The sequence below is a fragment of the Epinephelus moara genome, chromosome 2, assembly GCF_006386435.1.
Source record: "Epinephelus moara isolate mb chromosome 2, YSFRI_EMoa_1.0, whole genome shotgun sequence".
In the NCBI taxonomy this organism is placed as follows: Eukaryota; Metazoa; Chordata; class Actinopteri; order Perciformes; family Serranidae; genus Epinephelus; species Epinephelus moara.
In genome coordinates this window covers 27,788,948-27,816,670 of record NC_065507.1, presented here as the reverse complement: position 1 = coordinate 27,816,670, position 27,723 = coordinate 27,788,948, and the positions used below count along the sequence as shown (strand labels likewise).

Genomic DNA, 27,723 nt, shown 5'->3' with positions numbered 1-27,723 from the left:
TGACTCAGGGATCGAAGCAACAGCCACTTTGTCTTTGGGTGCACAGGGGGGCAGAGCGGCTATCTCTATGGCATCAGGTGAAAACAGAGAAAAAGCTGCTTATCAAATGTCAGAATCAAAGAAAAGTATGATAAAGCCAGCACAACATGGTTAATCACAGCAACATATTAAGATATCATGAAGTCAGAAAAAGACTCTTTTGACATCAACAGGCTTTTTCTTTTTTTTCTTTTTTGTCAGCGGACATTTTGGTTTGTTATTGTAGGAAAAACACAAGTGTTACTAATAGCATTAAACTGTATTATATTTACGTGACCCAATAAGCCATGACAGTGTAACACACAGCATGCACAATACTTAGACCCTGAAACTGAAGCAGGTAAATTGAATTCATTCCACTGTTAATGCTATTATTTTCACCTGTGTGTCTGTACTGTGACTTTTTAATTTTAAAAAGAGGCCTGTTGCATAGCATAAATAGATAACGGTCTATACATGAAATATGTTTCTTTACTTATTGGATTTGTTTTTTAAATTCAAACACATAAGATATTAGCTTATTTAAGAAAAGACATATTAAAGGTGCTACATGTCAGTATAAATAGATAGAATATAAATACATATGTAGACATAAAATTCTGTGCTTAAATGTAAAACACCACTTTTATAATGCTTTTAATTCATCATTATTATATTTTGTTTAATTTGGAAGATCCAGAAAGCTTAAGAACCAATTTTGTTGAGCACCAACGCAGACAAAGAGGTTGACAGCAGCGTCACAGTCTAACAGATTGACTCTGAGAAAGTAAATGAGCCAAAAAAGCACATGCAGGCACACTGAGGCATGAAAACACAACTGCAGTCCGACGACAGGACAACCACACTGCTGTTTTTAGGTGAAACTATGTGTTGTCATGCCACCAGTGATAATCAATAGATGTGTTAGATAAACCTTAGATTAGTCCTGACTGGTACAGGAAGACATTAATTGATTTCACACATTTATTGGAGCAAACACCTACTGGAAACTTGTCAAGCAAAGCTGCTAAACACTTTCTGTCTCAGCAGGACTTAACACACAGAGGCTTTCTGTTGTTCGTGTCACTTCACAGAAATAAAACATTTATTTTTTGTGTGGAGATGAAATCATTCGATCCTTCCTGAAAGCATAACTGTACCCAAATGTTTCCAACAGTGTGAAGATGTTGCATCGTCCACATTTCTGGTTATCTATTAGTGACTGTTAAACTGGAGAACTCTGTGGAGATTTGCATGACGCTGACATGAGCTCCAGTTCCATACCAGTGGTTCATTTTGCATAGTCCTGTGGTGAAGGCATAGAAACATAGGACTCCTTTTGTTTAAATGTTAGCAGCAGGATGTTGAGCTCCTCTGAACCTCTTGTTGAACTCACTGCTGTCACCTAGTGAACACCGGGACATCATGCAGGTGAGACTGACCCTCTGGCTAACCTGTTGTGTATGTTTCTTTTGGTCATTGTCTGTCATGTTATTCAATCTACCCACTTATGTTTGATTTTTATAGTTATTTGAGAGTTTTACTGCACTGACCACACAGTGTGTAACCGTAGCATATAACAATAAAGTTCAAACACACACACACACACACACACACACACACACACACACACACACACACAAATATCATCCCTGACCTTATTTTGAGCAGACAGACTGTGCCAGGTCCACGTAAGGTGTGTCACCGTGCAATAAATCTCCCGTGAAAAGAACATGAGTCAATCAGATCCAAGCCGTTAGCTGCTGTACTCAGCGGGAAGTCAAACACACGCCTACAAGGAAGAGTTTGTGACAAATTATGGCGCACGATAAGAGGTCTCTTTATTTAGCAGTGCATTTGGAAACAATGCTGGAATGCAGTTATCAGATGTTTGCTTTGTGCTTGCTGACATCCAAATGCTGTGTGAACTCTTTGTTGTGCTTGCAAGAGAGAAAATCTTTGCAAATTGGGCTCATTACAGCAACAGCAGACGAAAACAGTGCTTCACAAGCTTTGTTGCAGGTTATTAGGAGGAGAGTAGGAGCTGTGAGAGATTCTTTCAAGAGAGGAAGAAGTATTTTACTTGAGTAAAAGTACTCCATTACAAGTGAAAGTCCTGCATTAAAAATCTTACTTAAGTAAAGTACAGAAGTATCATCAGCACAATGAATGCACTTATGCTTCACACAGTATTTCATTTATGTCTTTAGACCATAATATATTTTATTTTAAAAAATATGACTTATTCTTTTCTTTTTTTTCTTTTTTTTTTTTAAATTTACAGTCTTTTATTACACAAAAATGAGTTTGGATAAAATCATTTTACATGTAAATAGACTTTATTATGATTTTATTTCTTACTTTTTTATGTGAAACAATGTATTTTTTTTTACAATTTCTAACTGTTCCATAATGATATTTTGAATGTTTGTACATTTTTATAGGCACATTTATATTTTCTCATTTTTGGGTTCCTGGCAGCTTTTTGATAATTCAGACTTCAGCTGAGTTTGTGCTGAAACAACTGCTTTAGTACCCAAGATCAGTCCTTGTCTCTTTACTCGGTCTTGTCTCGGCCTCAGACAAAGAGGACTCTGGATTTTATTTAAGACCGATCAAGCCCACAACTGCAGGAATGTAAATTGTCTGTGCAAAAAAAGGAGTGCTGTTTAAAGATGGTTATACTGATTTCAGCTCCTTAGTTTTTGTTTGTATTTGTCTGCTCATGGAAAAAAATGTAAAATTGCCACATGAATAGTAATCTTCATTTGTTTCCTGTGGGTGTTTTCATGGGAATGTGGATCTCTCAGATCAATTTAAGGAGTGCCTGTGGTTTGCATTTTCCACATTGTATCATTAGTGTGTCGTGCTTTGTGGGACTCGCTCTAGTGTTGGTCATGACTTGGTCTTGATTTTGGTGGCCTTGACAACAACACTGGCTGAAACAAAGGACACTATACATGCAGGGTAAAGATTGTTTAGAAGGTGCTGAACAAAGACAAAAAGGAAAGCATAGAAAATCAGCAAAATCAACCTGAACTCAAGAGTTAACGACAAAGTTGGTTACAGGCTTTCCACACTGTAAACAGGGCATCATATTTTATAAGACAGTTATATGTCTGCATAGTATAGTAACTATAGCTGTCAGATAAGAGTACTGGAGTAAAAAGTACAATATTTGCCTCTGCACTGTATTGGATTATTGGTATAAAATATAAAAAAAATATAAAATTATTAATTATAAAAAATTTTAAATTTAAATACTAAGGTAGGCTACAAGATTCCTTAAAAGTTACATCAATGATTTTAACTTTTATGAAGGTAAAGAGACTGCATCAGTTAAACTAAGTGTACCTAATAAAGTGGCAACTGAGTGTATTTTCCATTTGAACTGATTAGCCAGTGATCACTGTCCAGATGCTTGAAACCAGCTCAGTGTGACACACAGGGACAACCCAGGAGTGATAGAAGACATGTGATGTTGGTTGGCTGCCTCCCTGCCCAGTGTTTTTCTTTCTCCTTGTCTGCGCAATTAGGGATTCAAAAGTAATTACCTGCTCGGCTTCCTCTGCGATTAAATGGCAGGTTCACAGCACCCTGATTAATGCACAGGCATGCACACCTGCCATTAGCAGCCACGAGAGGTGGAATGTTCTGACTCAAACCCTGCAGAACAAACATACTGCAGTCTGAGCCTGCATGACACAAAATTACCCAACGTGAGCAGAGACACTAGTGACAAAAACGCACACACAGGCACATATGGTTACCGCTTCGACACTAAATATTATTTTATTTATTCTTTATTTTTTATCATTCTGTCAAAACCCACATACTGTAAGTAACAAGGTGTAGATTTTTATATATTATACAGTATTACATCTTGATTCTAAACAACCTGTTATCAGTAACAGACAGTAACAAATTTAACTTCACTACATTTTGGAGGAAAAATACAGTAATTATTTTTACTCCATTACAGCCATGGTTACTTTGCAGATAAAAAATTTATGTACAAACTGTATAATGATCTTATAAAATATGCATCTCTTTAGAATAAACTGCACAACACTATGTAACATAGTTAAAATCAGCTCCACTCTGAGCAGCTACAACATTAAAATGCTGGGTATCACATTCAGGGTTTCACTCACTACAAACTTGTACATGCAAGTATTGAACTCAAAAAAATGCCTTTAGTAATAAATTTAAATTTTCAATTAAATTATTGTTTTGTGACAGTGATTCCCTAGATTTCCACTCGTTTGGAAGACACCTCAGGACCATTTCCAAACTACACAATATAAAGAACATTCACTCGGTGAAACAAATCTCACAAGAGCTATCACAATGAAAAAATGCCTCCTTGATAATAACAATAATAACAATAATAATAATAATAATACAGAATAACAAAATAAAGCCTCGGGCATTAGGTGATAATTAGGCAAGCAAAACTCTTGCACAAAAAAACGCCAAGAACTATTCTGATGGACCTATTGGAAAGGTATTATTTGATATTCCTTGGTTTCAAAATCACCCTCACACAGAACAGCAGAAGACAGCAAAACAAGTCTTAAAGAGACCTTGAGACCAGAATATCTGGCTGATAGTATTTGCTAACATGAGGTCTGCCATAGGTCGAGGACGGTCCCCACACAACAGGCGATCTGAGCAATCCTTCAATCAACTCAGGAGAATTTTGCCATTCAACTTACATGAACTAGGAAATTATTGCAAATACCAAAGAATGAGGAACGGCTACAGTTTATTGATACTTTGCAGAATGATCATAGCAGTGAAAACTTTTAGGTTGCCAGGCACTGGCAGATGCTACACTTAACATTATTTCAACAGCTTGATACTTCATGACTCTTCCTGATCTTATGAGAATTGCTTACAAGCGTGATTTTGAATTGATGGCATGTTTCACTCTATAGCTAATGCCCGGTAAACATGGATTGTTATATGCTTAATATGTGTGATTAGTGTTAGCAGTTAACTTTTTATATGCAGCTGTATAGCCTCCCAGATACTGTACATTTATTTACATACATTTGTCAAACAAAAGAAATGTAAATATTTGTTCATGCATAACATGTAATACACTGAAAACTCATCTGATATAATACAAATGTAATTCCTGTTTTTTGTCACCACTTTATTTATTGTGCATTTTATTTTGCACTAGATGTAAATTGTGTTATTATTATTAGTAGTAGTAGTTGTAGTAGTAGTTAGTGAATTAATTAATTTAACTTAACTTAACTTAACTTTATACTTCTACTCTGCTACATTTCAGAGGAAAATGTACTTTTTCTTTACTGTACTACAGCTGTTGTTACTCTGCAGATCAGGATTTTAAACAAACTAACAGCATGTAACATACTTCAAATGCACTCAAATGATCTGTACTTCTACAGCACTTAAGTAATGTGACTTTTACTTGGAGTATGGCGTATTTTTACAGCGTGGTATTGCTATCACAGTACATAAATGTAAATTCAGGCTGTTATGAAGCTGTGCAAACTTATCTCTTCTACAAAAGGATATTTCAAAGACACTTAAATTCACGAGTGGAATCTGCTCTCTCTCTCTCTCTCGCTCGTAGATCTTTATTTTGGCCATAAATGTAACACGAAAATGTGACGGTAGCAACAATGACCTTTAGTGTCAAGATTATTTTTTCTGTCAGCAATTTATTTGCCTGGTCTGACGGATGCAGTAGCAGGTTATCTGTCCAGGTCTATGAGCTCTTTTTATTTCTTTTTTTGTTAACAGTTAATGTGTAACCGAGTGTGCGAGGAATCAGCACATTTCCTTTTACCTCATACACCGATCGATGTTGGTGTGGCTTTGCTGTAAGCGAGCTAAATGGGATCATTGTCAAGAGAGCTACAGTAACTCATCCTGTCTGAGATGTTTGATAGGAGAGAAAATGAAGTCACACTGTGTGCTTTTAACAGTAAACACAGTATAAACATTATCATGGATACATTTCTTCAATATAAAGCTGAACATTATGACACACCTGTCATCCACCAGTGACACAAACACACTTTATCAGTGGTGACAACTTGTCATGATGAGCTCCCATCTTTCTCTAAGTTCAAAATCTGTTTTTACTGTAAACATGAACTTTGATATAGGAGCTTCTTTAACTCTACTCAGCTTTTCAACAATTAAGACTCTGGCCCTGTGCCACCTAATGTGGAACCCAGTTATCTATTATTTCACGAGTAAAGCTTCACACTCAGTTGACCGTGGCGTCTGTCTTGTCCCCCTGTGATTGCTTAAAGCACCTACAGTTGCCTTCTTTGTACAGTCATCAGATATGACTCTCTGTTGCAGTGAACCAAAACCCCTGAAACACCACTGTATATCCTGTTTATGTTTTTGGTCGTTTGTCATCAAATTTGGCTAATCATTCTCAAGGAGACACATAATCTACCTTCTGTTGGTCTGAACCCCCTGAGAGATCACAAGATAATTAAAGGGTCTCTGTTACACAAAAGTTTGTCGATTTTTTTTTTCAAATATAAGATATATATCTTGTGAAAAAAGGCATAATGTCACATCTTCAGGCCTTGAAAAATGCATCATATGAAATCAAAAAAGAATCGAGATTAAGAGTCCACTGCCACGTTAGCGGCCCTGTGAGGCTGTAGTAAGGCTCAGCAGTACTTTGAGCTAAATGCTAACACTTGATAATTAGCATTTAACATGAAGCGCAGCTAATGCTGATGGGAATGTCATTATCAAATATCAGACAAATAAACATTTTGACTTGATGACAGCAGTTAAAGGGGATCTCTTTTTCTTTTATGGGTTGGCGTTTACAGGTCTTCCGTATCTTGGCATCTCTGCACCATCACTGCAGTGGGTAGAATGGCTATAACGAAGTATGTTGAACGTAAAGTTGACGTCAAGCCATGTTAATTTTTTTGGACGAAGGCACCACTTTATGAGGATCGTGCTGTGCTACCTGTGCCTGCTATGGACATGTTCGAAAAGGAACGACAACAACAAAGATTATTTGTTTCCCTGAAGTTAGCATGTAGCTACATGTAGCAGTGTATGTAATATAAACACATGCACTAGCATGCCTGAAGCAAAAGATCAAATAAAGACAGGCGAATGCTATTTGCACCAGTGTCCGTACTCAACAACGCTGTTGAGTGTAAATAGTCGTCTAGCTGCAGTGTGACTATTCTCACCCGGGTGAAAAATTTTGACCATGTTTAGTATGAAAATCTAACATGGTAACATCATACAACAAAAAATAAGGAAAATCATAATGGGTTCCCTTAAAGAGATATCTACGTTATCACAAATTGTCATATTGTTGTCAAGATACTTCACTCAAGACCACAAAAGTCAAACTCACTTTATAATTTGATTGAGTTCTTATTTGATTTTTAATTTAGACCTGCACTCAGAAACCCATGTTCCAAAGCCGCTCCCTCCCCTCCACCGCTCCACCACCAGTGGACTCTGGACCTCTGTCTTCACGCTCCTCTGCTCATCCCTAAAATTAATTCATCTGCACATCTCTGTCCCTCCAACACCACATTAACCCCGACCACAGGAGGCATCCTGTCGGAAAAAAATGTCCCTCTCTGGCTTCACAGTGAAACATCAGTTTGACCTTTCCACCTCAGACCTCTGTCTCGGCTCTGTTCCCACCCTCACTAGCTTCATCCAGATTTCAACATGCAAATACTAAATGATCTCGAGGACTGAAAAGAAGCCAGACAGGTGTTATTATAAGTGTGAGGATAAGATTCAAAGCAAATATTAGTGTGTCATTCTCAATCTAGGATATGAAAATTAACATAAAAGTAAGCCTTCTCATTCTCCAAACATATCCACTGTTGCCATGCTTTTGTGGGGAAGACTCATTTCAGAGGGTCACGCCACACTGGCTGCTTTCTGGAGGACAGAGAAACTGTAATTGGGGGCCATTAGCTGTTGCCCAAGACCAGTCATGCAGGGTCAGTTTGTAGATTGAGACATGGTGACTGCACAGTCCCACCGCCTGTATCATTGTCCCCTACCTGTGTGACTTCCCTACCCCCCGACCTCCCTGAACAAACCCCCTGCATGACCCCCCACACACCACACACACACACACACACACACACACACACACACACACACACACACACACACACACACACACACACACATACCTTCCCATGTCCTTTGGTTTTTGGTGTCTTCAAACAAACCTTGAATGGAGTCAGGGCCAGCAAGACCTGACAGCAATCACATAAAAAGTCACTTTTATAACAGCTTTAAAATTCAGTCTGTCAGGGTAATCTAGCCCCATCAGTTACCTGTCTGACAGCACCTGCACTGCTCTGCTGTGAGGATCAGCTCTGCCTCACCTCCGGTTCACACCTGTGCTGTGACCGTAGTTGTCAAAAATCACCAGTGTATTAAAAATGTTCAAAAATGGGAAAACAAAATATCTGACTTCAACACCATTTTGAAGTTTTCGTGCAGAAAATAAAGAAAATAAGACTTAACGCAGTAGGTTTATTAACTTAAGTCATTCCTTAAAAATAGTAAATTAATGAGCATTTCCTAACAAATAAACAACTCAGCTAAGTTAAACTAAACCAGACTAAATCAGACAAAACTAAAAATCAAACAAAGATAAGATCAGCCAAGATAAATTAAACTAACCTGTACTAAACTAAGCTAATCGCTTAACTTAACTAAACTAGACTGAATTATGCTAAACTAGACATAACTTAACTTAACCAAGCTCAGTTCTCTAAACTAAAATCTAATCTAACCTAAAACCAAACTAAGATAAGCCAAGATAAACTTAACCTGTGCTTAAACTAATTGCTAACTAAACTATAAACTAAACTAAATTAAGCTAAACTTAGATAAAGTAAACTTAACCAAACTAAGTTCACTAAACTAACCCCTAATCTAACCTAAAACCAAACTTAGATAAGCCAAAATAAACTAAACTAACCTGAGCTTAACAAAACTACTTGCTAACTAAACTGATTTAATGAGCAATTCACAGTTTCACTGTACTGGCTGTGTGTACTTAGACTTGCATGGCTCAATCTTTGAGACAAGCATATGCTACTGGCAGGATCAACCAGGTAGTACTCTCGCGGGAGTAAGAGCAGAAAGCTAAACTAAGATAAACTGGATGAAACTAAGTAAAAACCAAGCTAAGTTCACTAAACTGAAAACTAACCTAACCTTAAACTAAACTAAGACAAAATATAGTAAATTAAACTACGCTGAGCTAGTTGCTAAACCACACTGAACAAAACTTAACTCTAATCTAAACTGAAACTAACTGAAAATAGGCTAAGCTAACTCACATGGTGTAAGCTAGCCAACAAAACACTTGCAAAACCAATATGAAATGAACTACTCCTCATGCATAAATAATTCTTAATCTGTGTAATAAATGCACAAAAACATGACAAGATAAAAACAGAAGATTTAACAGGGTTCTTGTTTTGAAGCACTGTATATCCACATCATCTGCAAATTCCCAACAAAATGCACATGCCAGTCTGTGTTAGTTGTCAAAGTCAGTGTCTTTAATAGGAATGTAGAGGAAATATTATTTGAAGGGAAGAAAAAAACCTTTTCAACAAAGTATGTCTTTCAGTGTCTTGATAACATCGGTTTCTTCAAGGAAGTGGGAAAAACTGTAGTAAGTTACTCATTTTCTTTTCAATGCAAATAAGCCTTTTCTATATTTGGATTATGTTTTTCAAGCATTTTGAAGATTTTAATACGGGGACAAAATGTTATGTTATCGCAAATATTATTTTGCATGGCGGAACCCCCCTCACAGTTACAGAGCCGGCCAGTGAAGCCAAGAGTTTCACAGTCCGTCTCGTAAAGAGTTGACCTGCTTTATGACCCCATTGCCCAACATCACATGCCTTCAGTGCTGGGATATGATCTGAGATAAGGCAAGAAAGTACCGAAACAAGTCTCCCTCTCCTCCTTCCTGACGCTGCTCATTCAGGTAAATGAACAGGATGGGGAACATGCTGATGTTTGGCTTTAAAACTGCTGTGACAAAAAGTCTACTGAGAGAAAGGAAGGCTTGTCACATTATTTCGTCATATAAGGCAAGAAGTGGATGATATCAAAGAAGGTCTGAATCACTAAGATGCCCTTATTCCAAGTTTTATAAATCATGACTTTATGATAAGCTGATTACCTTATCCTTGACAGCAGCACACAGCGAGGGCAGTAAAGGTGCAGGATTACGAGGTGATGGTTCATAAAGGGTTTGGCTCAGATAAGATGGTTAGTGGGAGAGACGGGACTGGTGACTTTAGGTCAACAGAAACCAGGATTTCTTACTGACTATGAGGCTGATTCAGACACATATTACTGCAAAACACCTGAATGTCTGGTAACATTTTTGGATTTTGGAATCATAAAGTTCAGTTTTGCCAGGAGCAAACTTTTATGTGTTTTCAGTAGTGCCTGTGCAGGACAAGGTCATAAAAATATTGCGGCCCATGAAAGGCAGCCATTCCAACCTTTAACCTGCTCCTCACTTAGTCATGCAGGATGTTTGCTAAGATCGGGTGAACAGAGCGTTATGTACGTGTTTGTATGAGTATGTTGTTTTTGTATTTGCTATCTCGTTAAAACATTAAGGCATGAGGGGTGACAAGATTATTCCACTCTCCTGTGGTTTTCAAAGTCTGAGGAGCATTGTGTGTACATTGTTATACCAACAGTCATAATGAAATGCCTCCCAGCTGATGTCCACCTTTCTAATCTTCAGAAAAGCTCTATTAATGAACCCAATGGCACATGAGCGATACCACACCTGAGTGAAACTGCTTCAGCTACTTCCTGCAATGCAAACCTTCATGGCTGCACTCCATTCAGGGGAAACCATTAGAACAAACTGCTCTCGGGTGCAGCAAAGCAGACCGGGCACCATCATTTATGAAGCAAATCACCTCTGGGTGCCCTACGAGAGGACAAAGCACCGACCATTGGCATGCAGGATCTCACAGAGCAACGCTCAAGCTCTGAAGAAATGGAGATATAAAAATGCTTCTTCATCTGTTTACACATCCAGAATTTCTGCCTTATGTTCAGTGTAATCAGTAACGATTAATAGCATGTGGTAGTTTTCCTTTAGTGTTCCACTTTTTAGTTAAACTTCCTGTTGCATTTCATAACAGGGTTTTATTGGAAATCATTCTTGATACTATCATGTTTTAGTGATAGTCCAAAGGTAGTGATGTAAGCTCTACACATGGCAACATATAGATAGTAATATGACCTGTGCAAATGGTTTAACTTATATAGTGTTACTAATATAGCTATTTTTTCTGAGTCAAACTGCACACTGTTTCAGTCTGAATATCTCTTCAGTCTTATTTCTCACACATCAAATAATCATTTTTATCCAGGACATGTTAAGGTGTGAGGGAAACATGTATGGTTTGATGATTGGTTGTTGACTCTGAGATTTGTGGCTTTACACAGAAATAAAAAAAGAAAATAAAAATGCTTGATATGCAGATACTCTAGTGTCACACTGGAGATGTTCCTGCCACAACAAATGTATACACGACAACTGCCTCATAAACATTAGAGAGCTAAATCAAAGTTATGCTACATTTTTATTTGTGTTCAGTTCATCAAAGATTCAGTTGTATTTCTGCTCCAAAATACTGTGATTATTGTTGTTTTATAACTGTAACTATGACTTACTGGAGATGTAACCCTAATTTCAAGCCTTATTTTTAGCTACTCATTTTATTTGTCATGTCATGTCCAAGCTGCTTTGTTCTGTGTTGTGCATAAAAAAATGTAATAAACATATTCTAAAAAAAAATAGTCACTGCAATCATATAATAAACAACAAGAAAGAAAGAATGAGAGAAAGAAATAATCTTTCAAAAAGAGAAAGGTTTCCCTCTTGTGGTTAAAATTTGGAAGTGCATAAAAGTAAACCCAGACTTATGACAAGCATCAACAGGAACCTCTGATTGGCCAATCTGTTTACTCAAGACGGATCAGCTTGACATAAAATTTAAAAATTAAATGTAGCTTTTGCCTTGAACACAAACAAGGGGATAATTATCTATCTATCTATCTATCTATCTATCTATCTATCTGGAACATTTTAAAGGTTACACATTTTGGCGCAAAGCTTTCTTCACACTGCAAATGACTTTAAAGCTCTGTGAAAGACTGTGTCACTGTATATGGGAGAACAGTAATGTAATACTGTTTAAGGGATATAATGCATTAAGATGATAATTATGTACAGACAAGAAAAATCATGTGTTTGGTTTCATGTTTCATAATATATGCATTTTTTGTTTTTAATAAAGTAAGTAAAGTAGCTGAATCTGTCCAGGTTTACAACAGGGAGACAATGGGCTGCAGCTCTGTAGTCATGTCTAAAAATATCTTGTTGTCCTCTAAAAACCATTGTGCACAGAGCCAAAACAAAAATGGAGGAGTACATGTGGAGGCAACCTTCAATGTAGATGTGTTCTAAATGTGTTTTTTTTTTTTGTGTGTGTGTGTTTTTTGTTTGAGTTTTTTTTTGTCACTGAGTTTCAGCAGCATTCAAACTTTGCACCTAAATCCTGCAGCTTTCAATGGAAGTCTTTTTTGGCTATAAATGTGTAGTTACATCAACGTCTCAATTCTGAGTCATTTTGGGCTTTTGTTTGATTTAAATAAACAAGTCCTGGCTATCAGAGTGTAATTTTGAAGCCTGTAAAGGAATGATGACAAGTTGGCAATGAACACTTAGTAGCCACACTCACAAGTCACAAGGCTGGGTCCAAGACAGTGGGTTTTTGTTTGATGTCAAATAAATAAAGTCTTGGCTTTCGCAATATATTTTCGCAATATTATAACCTCACATGAGCTATTTTATCAAAATATAATGGTGAATGTTTCAATTTTTTTCAAAATGGGCATGCTACACATCAACTCAGTCTCATTCTCAACAATTCAATACAAAACCATGAGCGCCAAAATATATTTCATTCAGATTTACCAGCATGGTAAACAAGAGAGACAGGGAAAAGTGCAGACTCCCTGTCTTTGTCCTGAAGTCCGAATATGGTGTCCAGTCCTGGATTATATATGTTGCTTTTGTCCTGGGAAGTCCATTGCTAACTGTGCATGCTAACTTCTATGTATGCTATGTTATGTGACATATTTTGATTAATATTTGGAGTAGAAAAACAATACTGATATCATTAGAAAGCTAAGGATCTCTTCTTTCTAGCAGTGTCTGTGTTTGGACCTGGATGGGGAGTGATGGCAGGCTAACAACAGGGATGCATTGTGGTCATTTTGCTAACAAGGAGGATGGCGTCCCCCACGTCCCCCCTCAAATCCCCCACTACATACATACTCTAGATGCCCTTTTGCTTTTAATCGACCATTAAACACACAGCAGTCAGCCGAGGAACAAAGATTTTTATGCACTGACACATTCAAAGTTGATTCCCCAAGACAATAACTACGTGTACTGCAACCTACACATTGTGTCATTCTGGTCCGTGAGTCCAGTTTCTGCAATTAACATATTAATGTGGCACCTTTTCTTTATCGACATCCCTGATGTTTGAGTCTGAGTCATTTGCCTCCTTGTTATGCCGGTGTTAAGTCCGCCCACTGGTCATCTCACAGTCTATGAGGCATCTGCAGAGCACAAACATTCCCCACATCAATGAGAGCGAACAAAGCAGGAGGATATTTTCAGGCCCGAGCCAAAACAACAGTCGGTTTGGTGCATTTCAGGTTATTCAAAATGGTTTTCAGGCCGAGCATGCAAGGGGCTGAATAGAGACATTTGAGAGCATAAGTAAAAAAAATATGTCGTGATAAAAGGACCTTTGGATTTGAGTGCTTAATGATGGAAAAGAGCAGTGTGAGACACCATCATAAAGTGATCAGTTAGAAAACATTATCATTTTCACATAACAAACCAGAAACAATCTACAATCTGATTCATCTGTTTGTCAGTTGAAAGGCCCCAGTTCAGACTCTCAAACTGAATTTCCATCATCTAAATGATCAAACCTAATGTTTAAACCTGCCGTTCCGTCATCCAGCCAATTGTCTGTGGTCTATATGTGAATGTGCTCTGACCATGAATTACAGCTCCGTGTGGGAAGATGGATGAAGGCAGCCAGAGGCTACAGTATGAAAGAGAGGCAGGCAGGTATGTGGAGGGGGGAGGATGGGAGCACTGATGGCAAAAACAAGAGTGTAACACATCAGTGAAGGTTTGGTGAAAAAGCAGACAAGCCTCTCTGACGTACTCCTGTTTTTAAGTGTGAGTGAATAAACACATGAGAAGGTCATGATACAGCTTTTTTTTTACATTATTCAGTATTTCTGTGAAACACGCCGAATTACAGCTTTGATTCTTTATTCATTTCACCCAGCAAAAAGAGCTGTGAGTGAATCCCAGGACATCAATGTGTTAAAAGGAATTTTTTTGAACTTCAAAACCCTGTAGATGTGGGAATTGCAAAAAGTGTTATCTCACACTCAGGCAAAGTGTTCCAGTTAACTCCACAGAGTGTCTCATTTCACCCAGTTTGACCTCAGTCTGTCTCTAGAAATTATTCATTAGTAACTTGTCCTTTAATTTGTCTGCTTTCTCAGCTCTACTGACTCTGCGTGCTCTTGTTTCTACAGATTTCCACGTACAGACATCACGTAACTCCAATAACAGCTGACAACATGACACAACTGTACTCATGCTGCTGTTTGTCAATAAGACAACAACCGCCCTGACATTGAAATAGTACAAAATATCCCAGTCATATTGCAGGTACTGAAGGTAAACATAAAATCTGTAATTTTTCTATGATTACATCACCATGTAATGTATACCATGACAGCAGCTCTGATCCTGACACATAATCTCTGTGTTGAAACTGAGGTCCAACTTGTGTTCCTGTTTGTCGTCTGCAGCCGTGTGTACACAAGTGTTGATGCCAACCCAAACAGCACAAGCTCTGCTCGCTGAGTCCACTCTGACTGAAGGTTTGTTTATCTGTGAAATCAGCTGGTGCAATGGCTCTAGGTGGCACATTGCTGGGCGTTACGAGTTCGTGCAGCTTTAATGGAAAAACAGAGCAAGCGATTCTACAAGAGTTGGGATGCTATGACTGGGAAGCAAATACATTATTGATTTGTCTGAATGTAGCTGATCATTCTGCTTTGTAGTGCTCTGGGATTTAAGTGTTACTCTTGCAATGTAGTATTTAATTTCCATATTGTTGGGCGGCTTGCAAGAGAGATATTAAAGAAAGTAGCATCAAAGAATTTATGCTACAGAGGTAAAGATGTCCTGACTTAGTCACTACTTACGGGTCTATCTCCAAAATACCTGGATTTGTCATTTTGCCACTTGAAGGTGTCTTTTTGTTTGACACAGGATGTAGCTACTGCGACATCATCCATTGGTTTGTGGGCATTTTGAAGCTTTGAGTTTGGTATTTTGGCCATCACCATCTTAGATTTGTGGAACCAGAAGTGACCATATTTGAACAAGACGGTGGATCTGATTGAGAAGCCGAGGACACTGACAGCAGACAGCCCGTTACTCAAAGAAGCCCACCTACTGCGGAATTTTAATCCCAAAATTTGTACCAAGCTGTCAACATGGTTATTTGTGCTGTTAAGTTGGCCATTTTAGCAGGGGGCGTCTATAGGGACTGACTCCCTTTTGGAGCCACCCTCAAGTGGCCATTAGAGGAACTGCAGTTTTTGCCACTTCAGTGTTGGTTTCCTTTCAGCCCCAGAGATTGTCACTTGGTAAACATCCACAATTTTTTCATTTTTCTTCAATTCCAAACCCTCGGTTTAGAACGTGCAAAACTCACAGGCTTTCTATTAAAAATTATTACCTGGGTATTTTGCAGTTCATGGTCAGAATCATATTTCCCTATCCACTAGTGATCATCAGGGTTTTCATTTGTTTGAATAAGCTGGGTTGTCCTTCACATGCTGCGAAACCCAGGGGTGAAAATATAGACAGTGCAGGCACTGCTGTTGCACTGGGGCCCATGGGGTGCGGTTGGAGGGCCCGCTCTCTCTAGATCAGAAAAAAGACCCTTGCAATGATTCACCTTGCCACCTCAGAAATTCGTCTGTGCTCAAACAACACACGCTGAAATACAAATGCTGCTACCTGCTATATATGCCCCTGAGAAGCCAAACTATAACTAACTATATAAATCATATTTAAAAAACTACTTTACAAATCAATTTAATACATAATTTCTTGTTATTTGACATTTTTGTCATATACAGATTTGCAGTGATAACTGATAATATGTATGTTGAAGTTGTCCGACGTGATGTCTGAATGTAATCTTGTTAAGATACTATAAAATATATGGTAGCTGGTGTGTCCCTTTAAGTAATTAGTGAGAATATGATAAACATGAGAATCAAAAAAAGCAATCTGACATGGCTTGAACGCAGCATCTGTGTATCACAGAGAGATGAGCTGTGAGCAGCCAAGTGCCTTGGCATGCCATATGGGTAACCAGCATAACAGTACAGCCACTGATGTCACTATTGCGTCATTCATGCTCCTCATCTCTGAGTGAAGGTCTCGCACACTTGTTGCTATGGGCCATTTTTCACACCAGACCACTTGAGCCTTGGTATTCAGAGTGAACACACAGTGAGTCCAACACCTCAGCCATAGGCCAACTGTACTATGTACCCTGCAGCTTTAACGCATAAATACTGAAACCCATGTGGTATATGTTCTCCTCTTTGTCATCCATTTTGCTCAGTCAGCTCACACTGTATAGATTTCTGTTGTCTATTGTGTCTTGATTTATTTCAGAATTGGCATATTATGCAACTGAACAATGAGCAAGAGCATAAAGCATCATGCGCCTCTGTTGGAAGGATATGTCTCATGGTCTGTTTTGAACCTGCATTGCCAGTGCGCCTTTTGCAAAAGGTGCATATGAGTGTCATGTTTGAAGTTGAGGAACTCAACTCAATCAATAATATATTGAGGCTTTTGAAGTGTCGAGACAAGGTGTGGCAAGACCTGAATTACAGTTTTTGGTGAAGGGTCTAGTGTGTAGGATTTCAGAGCATCTATTGACAGATATGGTTTATAAAATTCATAATTATGTTTGTATTTGTTTACAATCACCTGGAAATTGTAAATGAACTGTGGTTTCATTATCTTAGAATGAGCCATTCATATCTACATAGGGAGAGGGTCCTCTTTCACAGTCTGCCATGTTGTTTCTACAGTAGCCCGGAATGGACAAAGCAAACACTGGCTCTATAAAGGGCCATTAGTGGTTTGGTGTTGGTCACCATAGTTGTCCTATATGATTGGCACACTGGGGGAGGTTCTAGCTCTGCAACGTCATTGCTAGATGCCACTAAATCCTTGAAACCAGACCTTAGAGGACTGATTTGACATTTTGGGAAATAATGTTATGATTATTTCCTTTCTTGCTGAGAGTTAGATAAGATTGATAACCACTCGTGTCTCTACAGTTGATATGAGGCCAGCATCAGTAGCTTGTTAGTTTAGCATAGAGACTGGAAACAGATGGAAACAGCTACCATGGTTCCATCCACTGAAAAAAATCTGCCAACCTAATCAAAATGTGCCATCTTGCTGGTTTAATGTGGCAATTATGTGAATCAGCCCATTTCCCAAAATGTCTCAAACTACTTCCTTAAAGTAAATAATTAATTCTCAAGAGGTATCAAAGATTTATTTCCAACCACTGAATTGTTGTTTTCAGCAAGATGCAATGACAAAATAAAAGGCCACAGTGTAATAAGTCAACAATTAATTTTTATTTTATCGAGTTTATACGATTTTGGTTCTGTAGCAACCTACTGGATAACTCTAATGAAGTGCAATTGTACTCAAGCCGGTTACAGTTGAGAGCAATGACAGGCACACGTTTTGTGCAAATTTAACAGCATTGGAACGGCTCCTACATATACACAGCAAAAATACATGCCAGAGGAAAACAATACTAAATCAGTTCACATCGACAATAGTTAGGAAGACTTCCCTCGATGTCAATCCAAGCTAACACTTGAGAGATACACAATGCGCCCATCGTTGGATTATGGGAGAGAGCAACTGAAAACATTCAGTCTTAACACACAGCAAGATATGTGTCCAAAATCCCTCCAATCCGCCATCTTCAAGAACCAAAACATTATTCATTACCTTACCGAACTAATTATGCTGACATAACAAAATGAAAACACCAAATCAGTGTGTTAGACAAAAGATACACCTCCTTGCAGCTGCTTTAAGAACTCCTTCGTCTTACACTGCGTGTCTGGCAGTACACTGGCAATGCAAAAATAAAAGTTTGGGGTAAATGCAACTTGAAGGTATCACAAGCTACACAGGACGACACAACCATCTGAAACACAGGGGTGTTGGTAGCCTTGGTAGAGTTGACCGCGGATGCTTTTATCTTTATCACCTTCTTTACACTGCTTTACATCAGCTCAGTCCAATATCTACATACTCAAAAGTTAAAAGAAATGATTTCAGCTGTGAGATGAGCTTCCGTTTGTTTGATGACACTTAAAGAAATAATGGTTATTATCCTCCAAACATGCAGAAAAAAACAGGATTATAAGACTGAAATCTAGGTAGGTGAGTTGGGAGATTTTGGTAACCAGTCTGTTGTGTTATTACTCGGACATTACAGGCTAAAGGTCTGTGTTTGTGAGCTTTATTTTGCTCTATCGTCCCTCACAGTGAAAACTGACTAACTAAACATCCCTGGAAATGCATGCACTGGCTTGTGTTGGTTCCAAAATGTCAAGTGTGTTGGATGTTGTGACATCTTCTCTGAAATCGTTGGATATTTTATTCTAAAATCCAAATTGAAAACATTAAAGGTTTTGTATTTGCGAGTACAGACAACATAATTCCTATTAAATTAGTAAAATATCAGTAGTAAACTAAAGTCATGCTGTTTGTTCTCCTGGAAACCAAAGGAAGGCCATGAAGTAGCTTGTCATGTGAAAAGACTATTTTGCCCCATTAACCAACCTCTTTTCATGATCACATATTAGAATCTTGATGAATTGTTAAACTGGTGCACGCAGTATGATTTTACCATCTAAACCGACAGATGGAGTCTCATAACAGGGTCTGGCAATGCCACTTGTGAAGGAAAGCAGATGCACCACTACATTCTACAGCTTTCCTTTATTTTACAATCAAGGGCCACGTTGAAATCTTTTACAACCTAGAATTTAACAGCATCAACAAAAACTACTTAAGTTGCATTCAAATGGCAACTATCGAAAAGTAAACTTACTGTAACATACATATTAAATAGTGTATAGTCCATGCAATTGCGCACGGCCGGGTTTGCATCGTTATGGTATGTCGTTATTAGTGTATGGGAGACATCAGCCACCAGTGCATTTCCGATTTAGGTTCAGGGAGATAAACTCCTCAACACCCATCAGAAACTTCTCAGCCAGACTTGAAGAGCAAGATGGCCACTTGGCCCAAGTAGAAGTAAATGAAATGCTTTGTCTCGTGGGTGACGTAGCTGCCGAAGTTCCTCCCGACGATGCAGTGCCAGGTAGGGTTATACTTCTTGTCAAATTCCTGAAAAAGTCAAAAAAAGATTATCAGTGGATATCAAATTAAAACCCAGAACCAACTGCTGCAATGTGCAAATCCTGGCTTGTATGTCATAACTAAGGCCATATCTCCCACTGAAGATACTGAGGCAGTGTCTGCAACTAACTTATATTATCAGTATTTCAGGCACAAATCTGCCAGTTATTTTCTCAATTAATTGATTATCATTTAAAGTACTAAATGTCAAAAAATAGTGCCAGAGCACTGGATAATTATCTTCAAACTGCTAGTTTTATTTGACCAACAGTCTCAGACCTAATGATTTTACAATCATATGATCAAAAGCCATCAAATCAGCACCTTTTACTCAATTCAAATTAATTAATTTGTCACTTGAAATCCTAAAATTATCCCTGAAATGCAGTCCGTCCATTTATAAACTCAAAAAAAAGTGTAGTAATATAAAAATATTGCTGAGGTTGGGTTATGAATAGACATAAACAAGGTGAAGCCAGCAAATGTTTAGCATTTTTGATTGCATAATGACTTCAACAGATAGCCATTTCTCAAAAAAGTTCCTGATAATTTTCTTTTAATTGACTCCTTAAAATTGGGGGTTAATTTCTTTAAAGCTAAAAAAAAAAATGAAGAGATCTATGATGAACTTTATTGATCCCAGGAAAAAAGATTGCAAATTAAAATAATTAAACGAAGAATTTTCAAGGCTTTTACTACTGAACTGGCTTTAGATAAATATACTTTATGACCACTATTTAATCATTTTAAATTAATACATCTTTTCAAAACATTTGTTAATGTTTTATTGGCTTTTTTCAATGAATTCATTTTTTATTGTCTTGATTCTGTCCTTTTTAAAATTTTGATTAATCACTTCTGGTATAAATTGTTCAAAATTATTGAAAATGTCCATTATAGTCCCATAGCACGAGGTGAAATCTTGTGTTGGGGGGGAAACATTTTTATGTGTTTTCATTGGCTTTTTTAATCAATTCATTTTTTAATGTCTTTAATCTGTACTGTTTAAAGAATTATTTTAATTTCAGCATTGTTTTTTTGGGTGCATTTGTCTTAAATTGTTTATCTTTCATATTCATAGTATGTGTCTTATTAGTTCAGTCATCTGTAAAGCCCTTTGAACAGCACTAGCCTGAGTGAAAAGTGCTTTACACAATAAGTTTGATTGATTTAGACTTTCATGTTGGGAAATCAGTGAACATGAAATATAAAAAATCCAAATAAAAGTGTCAAAAATTCAGTGCGTTGGAGGGGGGCTTGTAGACTCATGACCTCAGCAATAAAAAATCCTGGACACGGCCCTGTTCACAATAGCCTCTCCACATTGGAGCAAAAATAGATCTGACAATAAAAAAAAGGCTGTGAATTTGCAGATCATGTGCCAATGATGTAAGCTCACTGAGGATCCATCTATGCAGCCATCCTGTCTCACCTTCTTGATATAGGCTGCAATGTCCTTCTCTATGTTGTACTTCTCCATGGCCTGGGTGGCACAGTCCACCGCGTCCTGCTGCATGTCCTCGGACATGTCTGCGTTTTTGATCACAGCTTTCCTGTCAGTCATGGTTGAGGATGATGATGGTGCCTGCCTCAGGAAGATAAAAAAAAAAAAAGGAGCACGTTCACTCAGACGTTCACTGCACTGAAAATGAACACCGCACGTGGTGATGGGGATGGTTTAGGCCAGCCGGATCATCGCAAAAAAAAAAAAAAAAAAAACATCAACCATACGCAGAAGATTGGACCGATTGGCACCGCGTTTCACATCATGTGCACTGATTCATAATTATAACTGACGCTCATGTGTTGTTATCTACATCTTCATAACTACACGATGACTTGAGTGTTGCATAGATTGGCTGCGAAACTTGATACAGGTGGAGTTAAATTACTTGGCAAAATCACTTTCCGATAAAAGCAGCTTCTGCATCAGGAGCGCAAAAGTGCCAAAAATGTATCCAATAAATTATGTGCAGAGGAAATAAAACGCCTGCTGTGATCCCTGCCAGTACAGTGTACATGTCCAACCAGTCGAAATACATTAAGGCATACAGTAAAAGCTCACCATCATTACAGAAACTCGAATCACAAATATGCCAAGACATGCAAGTCAATCTTTCTAACATTGGAGATTGTACAACTCACCTTTTCTGGAGCCGAATGGAAACACTTCTTTCCCCAAAAAATATATGTATTTCACCCAGGCGGGGGGGAAGGTTTAGATGATGCTGCGGCTAATTGCTTTTTAAAGATTTACACAATAAGCATGTAGGTAGGTTGGCTCTCTCTGCTGTGCTCTAACAGCTCCCCGCCCCTCTGCTGCATGCTGCACCCTGCCATTGGCTGAGCTGCAGCCTCCCCGTGTGTTGCAAGCGTTTTTCTCCAGCTCCTGTCTGCCGGCATCTTATTTCATCCCACAATGCATCATTCACAGTATACACCACTGACTGTGGGCTAAAAGGAAACGAGACCTTGGCTGTGGGTAGTTATCACTAGGGCTGTGTGTACAGGGTTTTTCATCAGTTGTCGTCACAGCTGAGAGACGCTGGAGCTTTGAACATACGCACTGGCATTGTGTTGGTGTTGTCTATTATATCTGGAGGTAGTGCTGCTTTTATTCAAAGATACAGCCTCATTTTCTGCTCCATTGGGTTTACAAACATCTCCAGTATCAAATATGTGGTTATAAATTCAGGTAGAAGCAATGTGCTGGGCTTTAGCTTTAATCATGTCATGGAAAAAGCTTTATACACGCCTAATAGAAACATATGACATTTGGCTTCATGTTTCAAATAAACACAAACTAAAATATCCTTGTTTGAAAGTGTTTTATTGAAAATGCTAAGAGAAAAAGCAAGATTAAGCAAAATAAAACATAGAAACTACTCCCACATAAAACCCCCTCCCAATCTCCCCAAATTTAATTCCTTCATACCAGGCATCTACGACTCCATCCTTTGATCCAACTTCCTGGTCCTCAGTTTCGTTTTCTTGTAAAATAAAAGCCATTACCACTGAAAAACTTTAAATAGGCATTTGGGGGCCTAATAGAAAAAAAAAGTTGCTCTGGGACTCCCGTTAATTAGTTCTGTAATCAAACTCTCATTTGAATCCTGGAAAACTGATCCCGTTCCGAGCATCCATCCTTGCCTATCCCTTCCCTAATCGATCCACCCATCCAGCTCCAAGGATTGGGATCCACTGAGCCACTCCTCCAATCAAAACCTTGAAATACCAGGAAGAAAATCAGAGGCAGACTGTTAGAATAAAATGTCAAGATTTTTGGGCCTAATTTTTCCATTTTTGAGCACTCATGTCAGATCAAGAAAAAAAAAATATGCCACTGAGCACAAAAACTATAGCTCCCTGAAGTTAAAACATTTTAACCAATGAGGACATTTAGAGTTAAGTGGGACGCTTTTGCAACAAAGTAGTGATTCAGATTTTTACATTTGACAGCAAAGATGTTACACTTACATCACAACACTTGATCTAGGACTGCTTATTCTGTCACAAGCCAGAGTAGCAAGTTAAAAATTGTATATATAACAAAGTACAGCACATATGGCTTTATTAAATATGACATGCATGATATGGAAACCTATCAAAACGTTCAATTTATGGAATATGAAGCGTACCATTGCCTCGACCTGATTGCTCCTCAATTAGATGTCCTATCCTGACCATACAAATGAAATGTGCTCCACAATGGTTTTATTCCAAATCACTTTAATCCTTCTCTTCAGATGTCTAAAGGAAGACACAAGGGTAAAATACAGTTAAGCATTGGGCTCCCCGTCCAAACAGCCCACCCCACATATCCAATGAGAAGCTATGTTTTTTTTAAAAAACCAAAAAAAACAAAACAAAGACAAAACTCAATTTTCAATACTTGCAAAAAAGTTGAGTGCAGCTTATACGAACTCAACATTTTTGAAGTTCAACACAGCACAATTTCTTATATTGCAAAAATTGAGAGGACAGAAAGAAGGGGGAGAGAGAGGGGGAGAAAACAAAAGGACAAAGTAGCTGGAGAGGGAGGGGCGAGAGGGAAAGAGGGGAGGGAGGGGGTACATCTACATACCAAGATCATCCACAAGGACATCGGGACATGAAATGCAAAAATTAAAAATCAACTGCTGACATCTGGAGAAACTCATAAGAGGTAAAAACAGGAGGGTGTACATCAAAACATCGGTGGTAGAAAGGTTTAGGAACGGGAGCGAGAGCGGCTGTGACGAGGCGAGTAGCGGGGCGATCCTCTGCCACGACCACGGGAATTGCTGCGGCTGCGACTGGCGCTGCGACTGCGGCTCCTGCTCCGACTGCCACGGCTGCGGGAGCGTGATCTTCCATAACTTGGGCTGCGGGGACCGTCTAATTTCACACGAATGTAAGCAGTCTCTCCCTGGCAGACACAAGAGAACTTGACATTGAAAAGGCAACATTCCTTCCTATGGTGGAAATTCCATAGATGGAAATGAGGGCCAGGTGTGATTTCAAACATGTAGCATTTGCTGCAGTACTCACCTCCACACATTATCCATGACAATTAATCAAATCAGTACACATACCTCATGTGAGCGGAATTTGGTGTTGTCCAGCTTTCGAACGGCATAGGTCATGTCTTCTTTGCGCACAAATTCTACAACCCCGGTTCCATCTCTGAAAACGTCAGCATAGCAGACGTCGCCTGCTTCACGCATGTGGTCCTTCAGGTCCTGCCAGCTGCCACTCTGAGGGAGTCCTGAAACATTTCACCAGAGTTATGTTAGGGGACACATGGTGAACTTTACAGCTTTGTTCATGTGTGAGAACTTCCACTTGTGTCCCAACTCCACAACTACTTTTGCTTCCCAAAACTGAAGATGCAGGGTTGAGTGATACAGGAGCACCTCAATTAATTGTGATGTTGAGACCAACAGTGGTGGGAAGAAGACTTGTCAAAATGGAAACAAGCAGAAACTGGTTTAGCTTGAAGAAACAAATAGTTAAACGCTAATCCGGTCTGTGTGCTTTATTAACTTCCTCAGTGTGAAATGTGGCAACACTGTGTTAACTGTGGCATAATTTATTGATGATGTGTACTATACTACTTCCTGCATATTTATTTATCTTCTATATAGATTTACATGTATGATATGCCATTTTATTCAATTTCTAGGGCGCCCTCTAAACATCTGACCGAGGACAACAAATTCAATTGACTTTCTAGCCAACTCGGGCTCATTTACAGTGCTTTTTATGGGTAGAGCACTGAGCATTATAGTTGTGTAATAAATAGATCATACTAACAAGTCTGACATAGTGGAGGTTATTAAGTGAGTCCTACAACAACACACATGTGGGCACATTGGTGTACATTATCAGTAATAATCAAATCAACAAGAAAGTATACCATCCCTTTACCTCTACCTCCCTGAAACAATTTCTTACTAACAATAGTTGTTCTCCAAATTAATTTCTGGCGCTTTACCTGAATTATTTGCATTTATTCAAAGAAACCGTGATGAACAAAACCAACAGTGTTTAACTTCACATGCACAGCGCATACTTTACCTGCCCCAACAGTAAAATACAGCCAACAAGGTGGAGCTCTAAAGTTTATAATATCTGTTGTGATCTAACCATATTTTTAACTGCACAAATGTGCACATTAGTTACATTTTTAATTCCGCAGACAGTCGTTCAGACAGTGATCAAATAGATATGACAATATAACAGTATCATTTCTGTACATTAAGCCAAGTGCATGGCTGCCTACCTGACACAATGACCCTGTACTCGGAGCGTCTGGATGGAGGACCATATCTGCCCCTTGGAGCTCCACCGATCCCTCCGAAACCGCCTCTCGAGCCCCTGCCGCTCCGAGGAAACTCCACACGCAGCCTGTAGCCGTCATAGTCATATCCATCACGTCCATAGACTGCATCATCTGCGTCCCTGTTGAGAAAAACGGTATAATTTAAACATTTACACATGAAGAGTGCAGCGAGAACGCAGTGGCGGACGGGGTCAGCCATGTTAGCGGCTAACTTGATCTGGTTGCTAATCCGCCTTGCAGACGTGCACACAAGTACCGTTATATTGCCTCAATTACTCCAAGGACAAACACAATATAGTCTGTTGTGCAATCGTTGCAAAGAAAGCGCTTTATTGCGTATAACGCAATCAAGCGTAACGTTACTGGTGCACTGAGTTAAATTTCACTACCGTTACAACCTTAGCCATAAACAATGCAGCGCGCTCAGGTTAACGTTAACTATGTTACCGTTACATATTAAGGACGCAGAGGAAATAGAGGCACAAGGGCTATTTTTAGGTGCATATGAGACTTTTAAACCACGAAATCGAAACCGAAACAGCACACACCACGTTTTGGTACGACAACAAGGTAGTGGTAGACCAGGGAATAGTCGGAGCCCGCGTTAGCACACGCGTTGGTTAGCCACACAATAGGGCTAACGTTATCTCTGGCCTAACGCTAGCTCCTTACCTTGGGTCCTCGAATTCAATGAAGGCGAAAGGCGGCCCCCCTCTCCGGTTCTTCAGGTCGATATCTCGGATTGTTCCGTATTTGTAGAACACGTCCTCCACGTCTTTTGTGCGAATATCAGGGGGGAGGTTTCCCACATAAATTCGGCAGTCGTTGTTCCCAGCGGGGCCTCGCACAACACCCGACATTGCTGCTAGCTGCTAGCTCGCTACTTAAGCTAACGGACTTGTTTGTAAGATCCTGTAACGGTAAGGTCGGCGGAGCTACACCGAGATCAGACTCTAGGCGCTTGTAAATCGTCGAGCAGAGAGGAGAAGGAAATCCGAGTCGTTTTTTATTCTGCAATCTGCAGAATATTTAGTGGGTAGACAACTACTAGACGAGGCGGTCACTACTCCTGTATTTCTTCAGGAACCGCGCTCCTTTACCGAAGCATTCATGAATACCGGAAACACTACAGCCAGCGCTGACACTTCCGCCTGACAAAATAGTCCGCCAAATGACCAGGTGTAGTGATAATAATTTCTCTAATAGAAACGTAATAACATGTGACAGAGATAATGATAGTCCATATTAACTATATTTATTCATTCGTTTATTAACACGGAAAGTGCACATGTACCGAAAGGCTGTTAGGCTATAGATAGCCACCTTATTTAGGGAGAACTCAAATAACGTGCTTTCAGAAAAAGGTTTGACGCTATGTGTAGTTAAATATCACATGCTGATGTAACATTACGTAACATTTACGTTGGTGTACAAAGGTAGGCAGGGTTATACTTCTAAAGTAACTGTGTTTACAACATCCTTGGTACAGCAGATAAGAATAAAATAAACTCTCGTCATATTGTGTCATCGACAGTCACCTTTATCAATTTAGTATTTACTTTGACTCTAGGCAAAATATGAAAGTGCAACATTGAAGGTTTGCACCTAAAATGCAGAGCTGTATATCTGGATATGTAGCCAACCGTACAATAATACTTAATTTGACCGTGGCTCATGAGACTGTTTCCGCCTTTTGTTACAGACAACAAACTATTGTTCAATGAATATGTGATACTTCTGCAAGTTTTAAAAAATGGTAAGAAGGAAATTGGTTCTCCATCCTCAAAGACACATTATTTCTTTGAAACTGATTCTAACCTTAATTAGGCTTCAGGTTGAAGATCAATGGGAAACCGATGAGTTAGATATAACGCTGTAAACTCCCTCTGGGTCACAGAAAAGATCATGCAAATACAATGAATGTGTGTGTGCAAAAAGGACTCAGAACAGCTTTTTGTGTAAAAGTAGCAATAGCACAGTAGAAACACTGTTAGAAGCTTGGGGCGCAGCACCAAATTTTGGGCCTTAAAAAAAAAAAAGCAGTCTCTGTGGGACCCCTACCCCTCCCATCTTGATCCATGTCTCTCTCACACACCTTTTGAAATGTTTTATTAATTTAAAGTCACTTTGCTTTCTTCTCCTTTCCTTTGCTTTTGTCTTTTCTTTTTTTAAACCAAAATTTCCCTTTCTTGGCGAAAATCATGATGGTGTT

General features: G+C 38.8%; 2 protein-coding genes across 7 annotated transcripts; both read right to left on the bottom strand.

The window, feature by feature from the left end:
• Positions 1-18,896: 18,896 nt before the first annotated feature.
• On the bottom strand, positions 18,897-22,017 carry dynll2a (dynein, light chain, LC8-type 2a). Of its 2 annotated transcripts, none has more exons than XM_050062940.1 (3): positions 21,833-22,017; positions 21,120-21,276; positions 18,897-19,675 (listed from the first exon to the last, which is right to left on the bottom strand). In XM_050062940.1, exons 2-3 carry the CDS (start codon positions 21,249-21,251, stop codon positions 19,538-19,540), a joined length of 270 nt encoding a protein of 89 aa, XP_049918897.1. In that variant the 5' UTR covers positions 21,252-21,276; positions 21,833-22,017; the 3' UTR covers positions 18,897-19,537. The 2 variants fall into 2 exon arrangements, with proteins under 2 accessions (XP_049918897.1, XP_049918896.1); XM_050062939.1 differs by having other exon boundaries at positions 21,120-21,272; positions 21,833-22,015.
• A 481-nt stretch (positions 22,018-22,498) lies between these two features.
• Positions 22,499-26,631, bottom strand: srsf1a (serine and arginine rich splicing factor 1a). Of its 5 annotated transcripts, XR_007571101.1 has the most exons (6): positions 26,184-26,631; positions 25,452-25,630; positions 24,262-24,434; positions 23,772-24,095; positions 23,326-23,437; positions 22,499-22,912 (listed from the first exon to the last, which is right to left on the bottom strand). XR_007571101.1 is itself a non-coding variant. In XM_050062937.1 (4 exons), exons 1-4 carry the CDS (start codon positions 26,369-26,371, stop codon positions 23,898-23,900), a joined length of 738 nt encoding a protein of 245 aa, XP_049918894.1. In that variant the 5' UTR covers positions 26,372-26,631; the 3' UTR covers positions 22,499-23,897. The 5 variants fall into 5 exon arrangements, 1 of the variants encoding a protein (XP_049918894.1); XR_007571096.1 differs by having other exon boundaries at positions 23,326-24,095; XR_007571100.1 differs by having other exon boundaries at positions 22,499-23,437.
• Between the last annotated feature and the right edge of the window lie 1,092 nt (positions 26,632-27,723).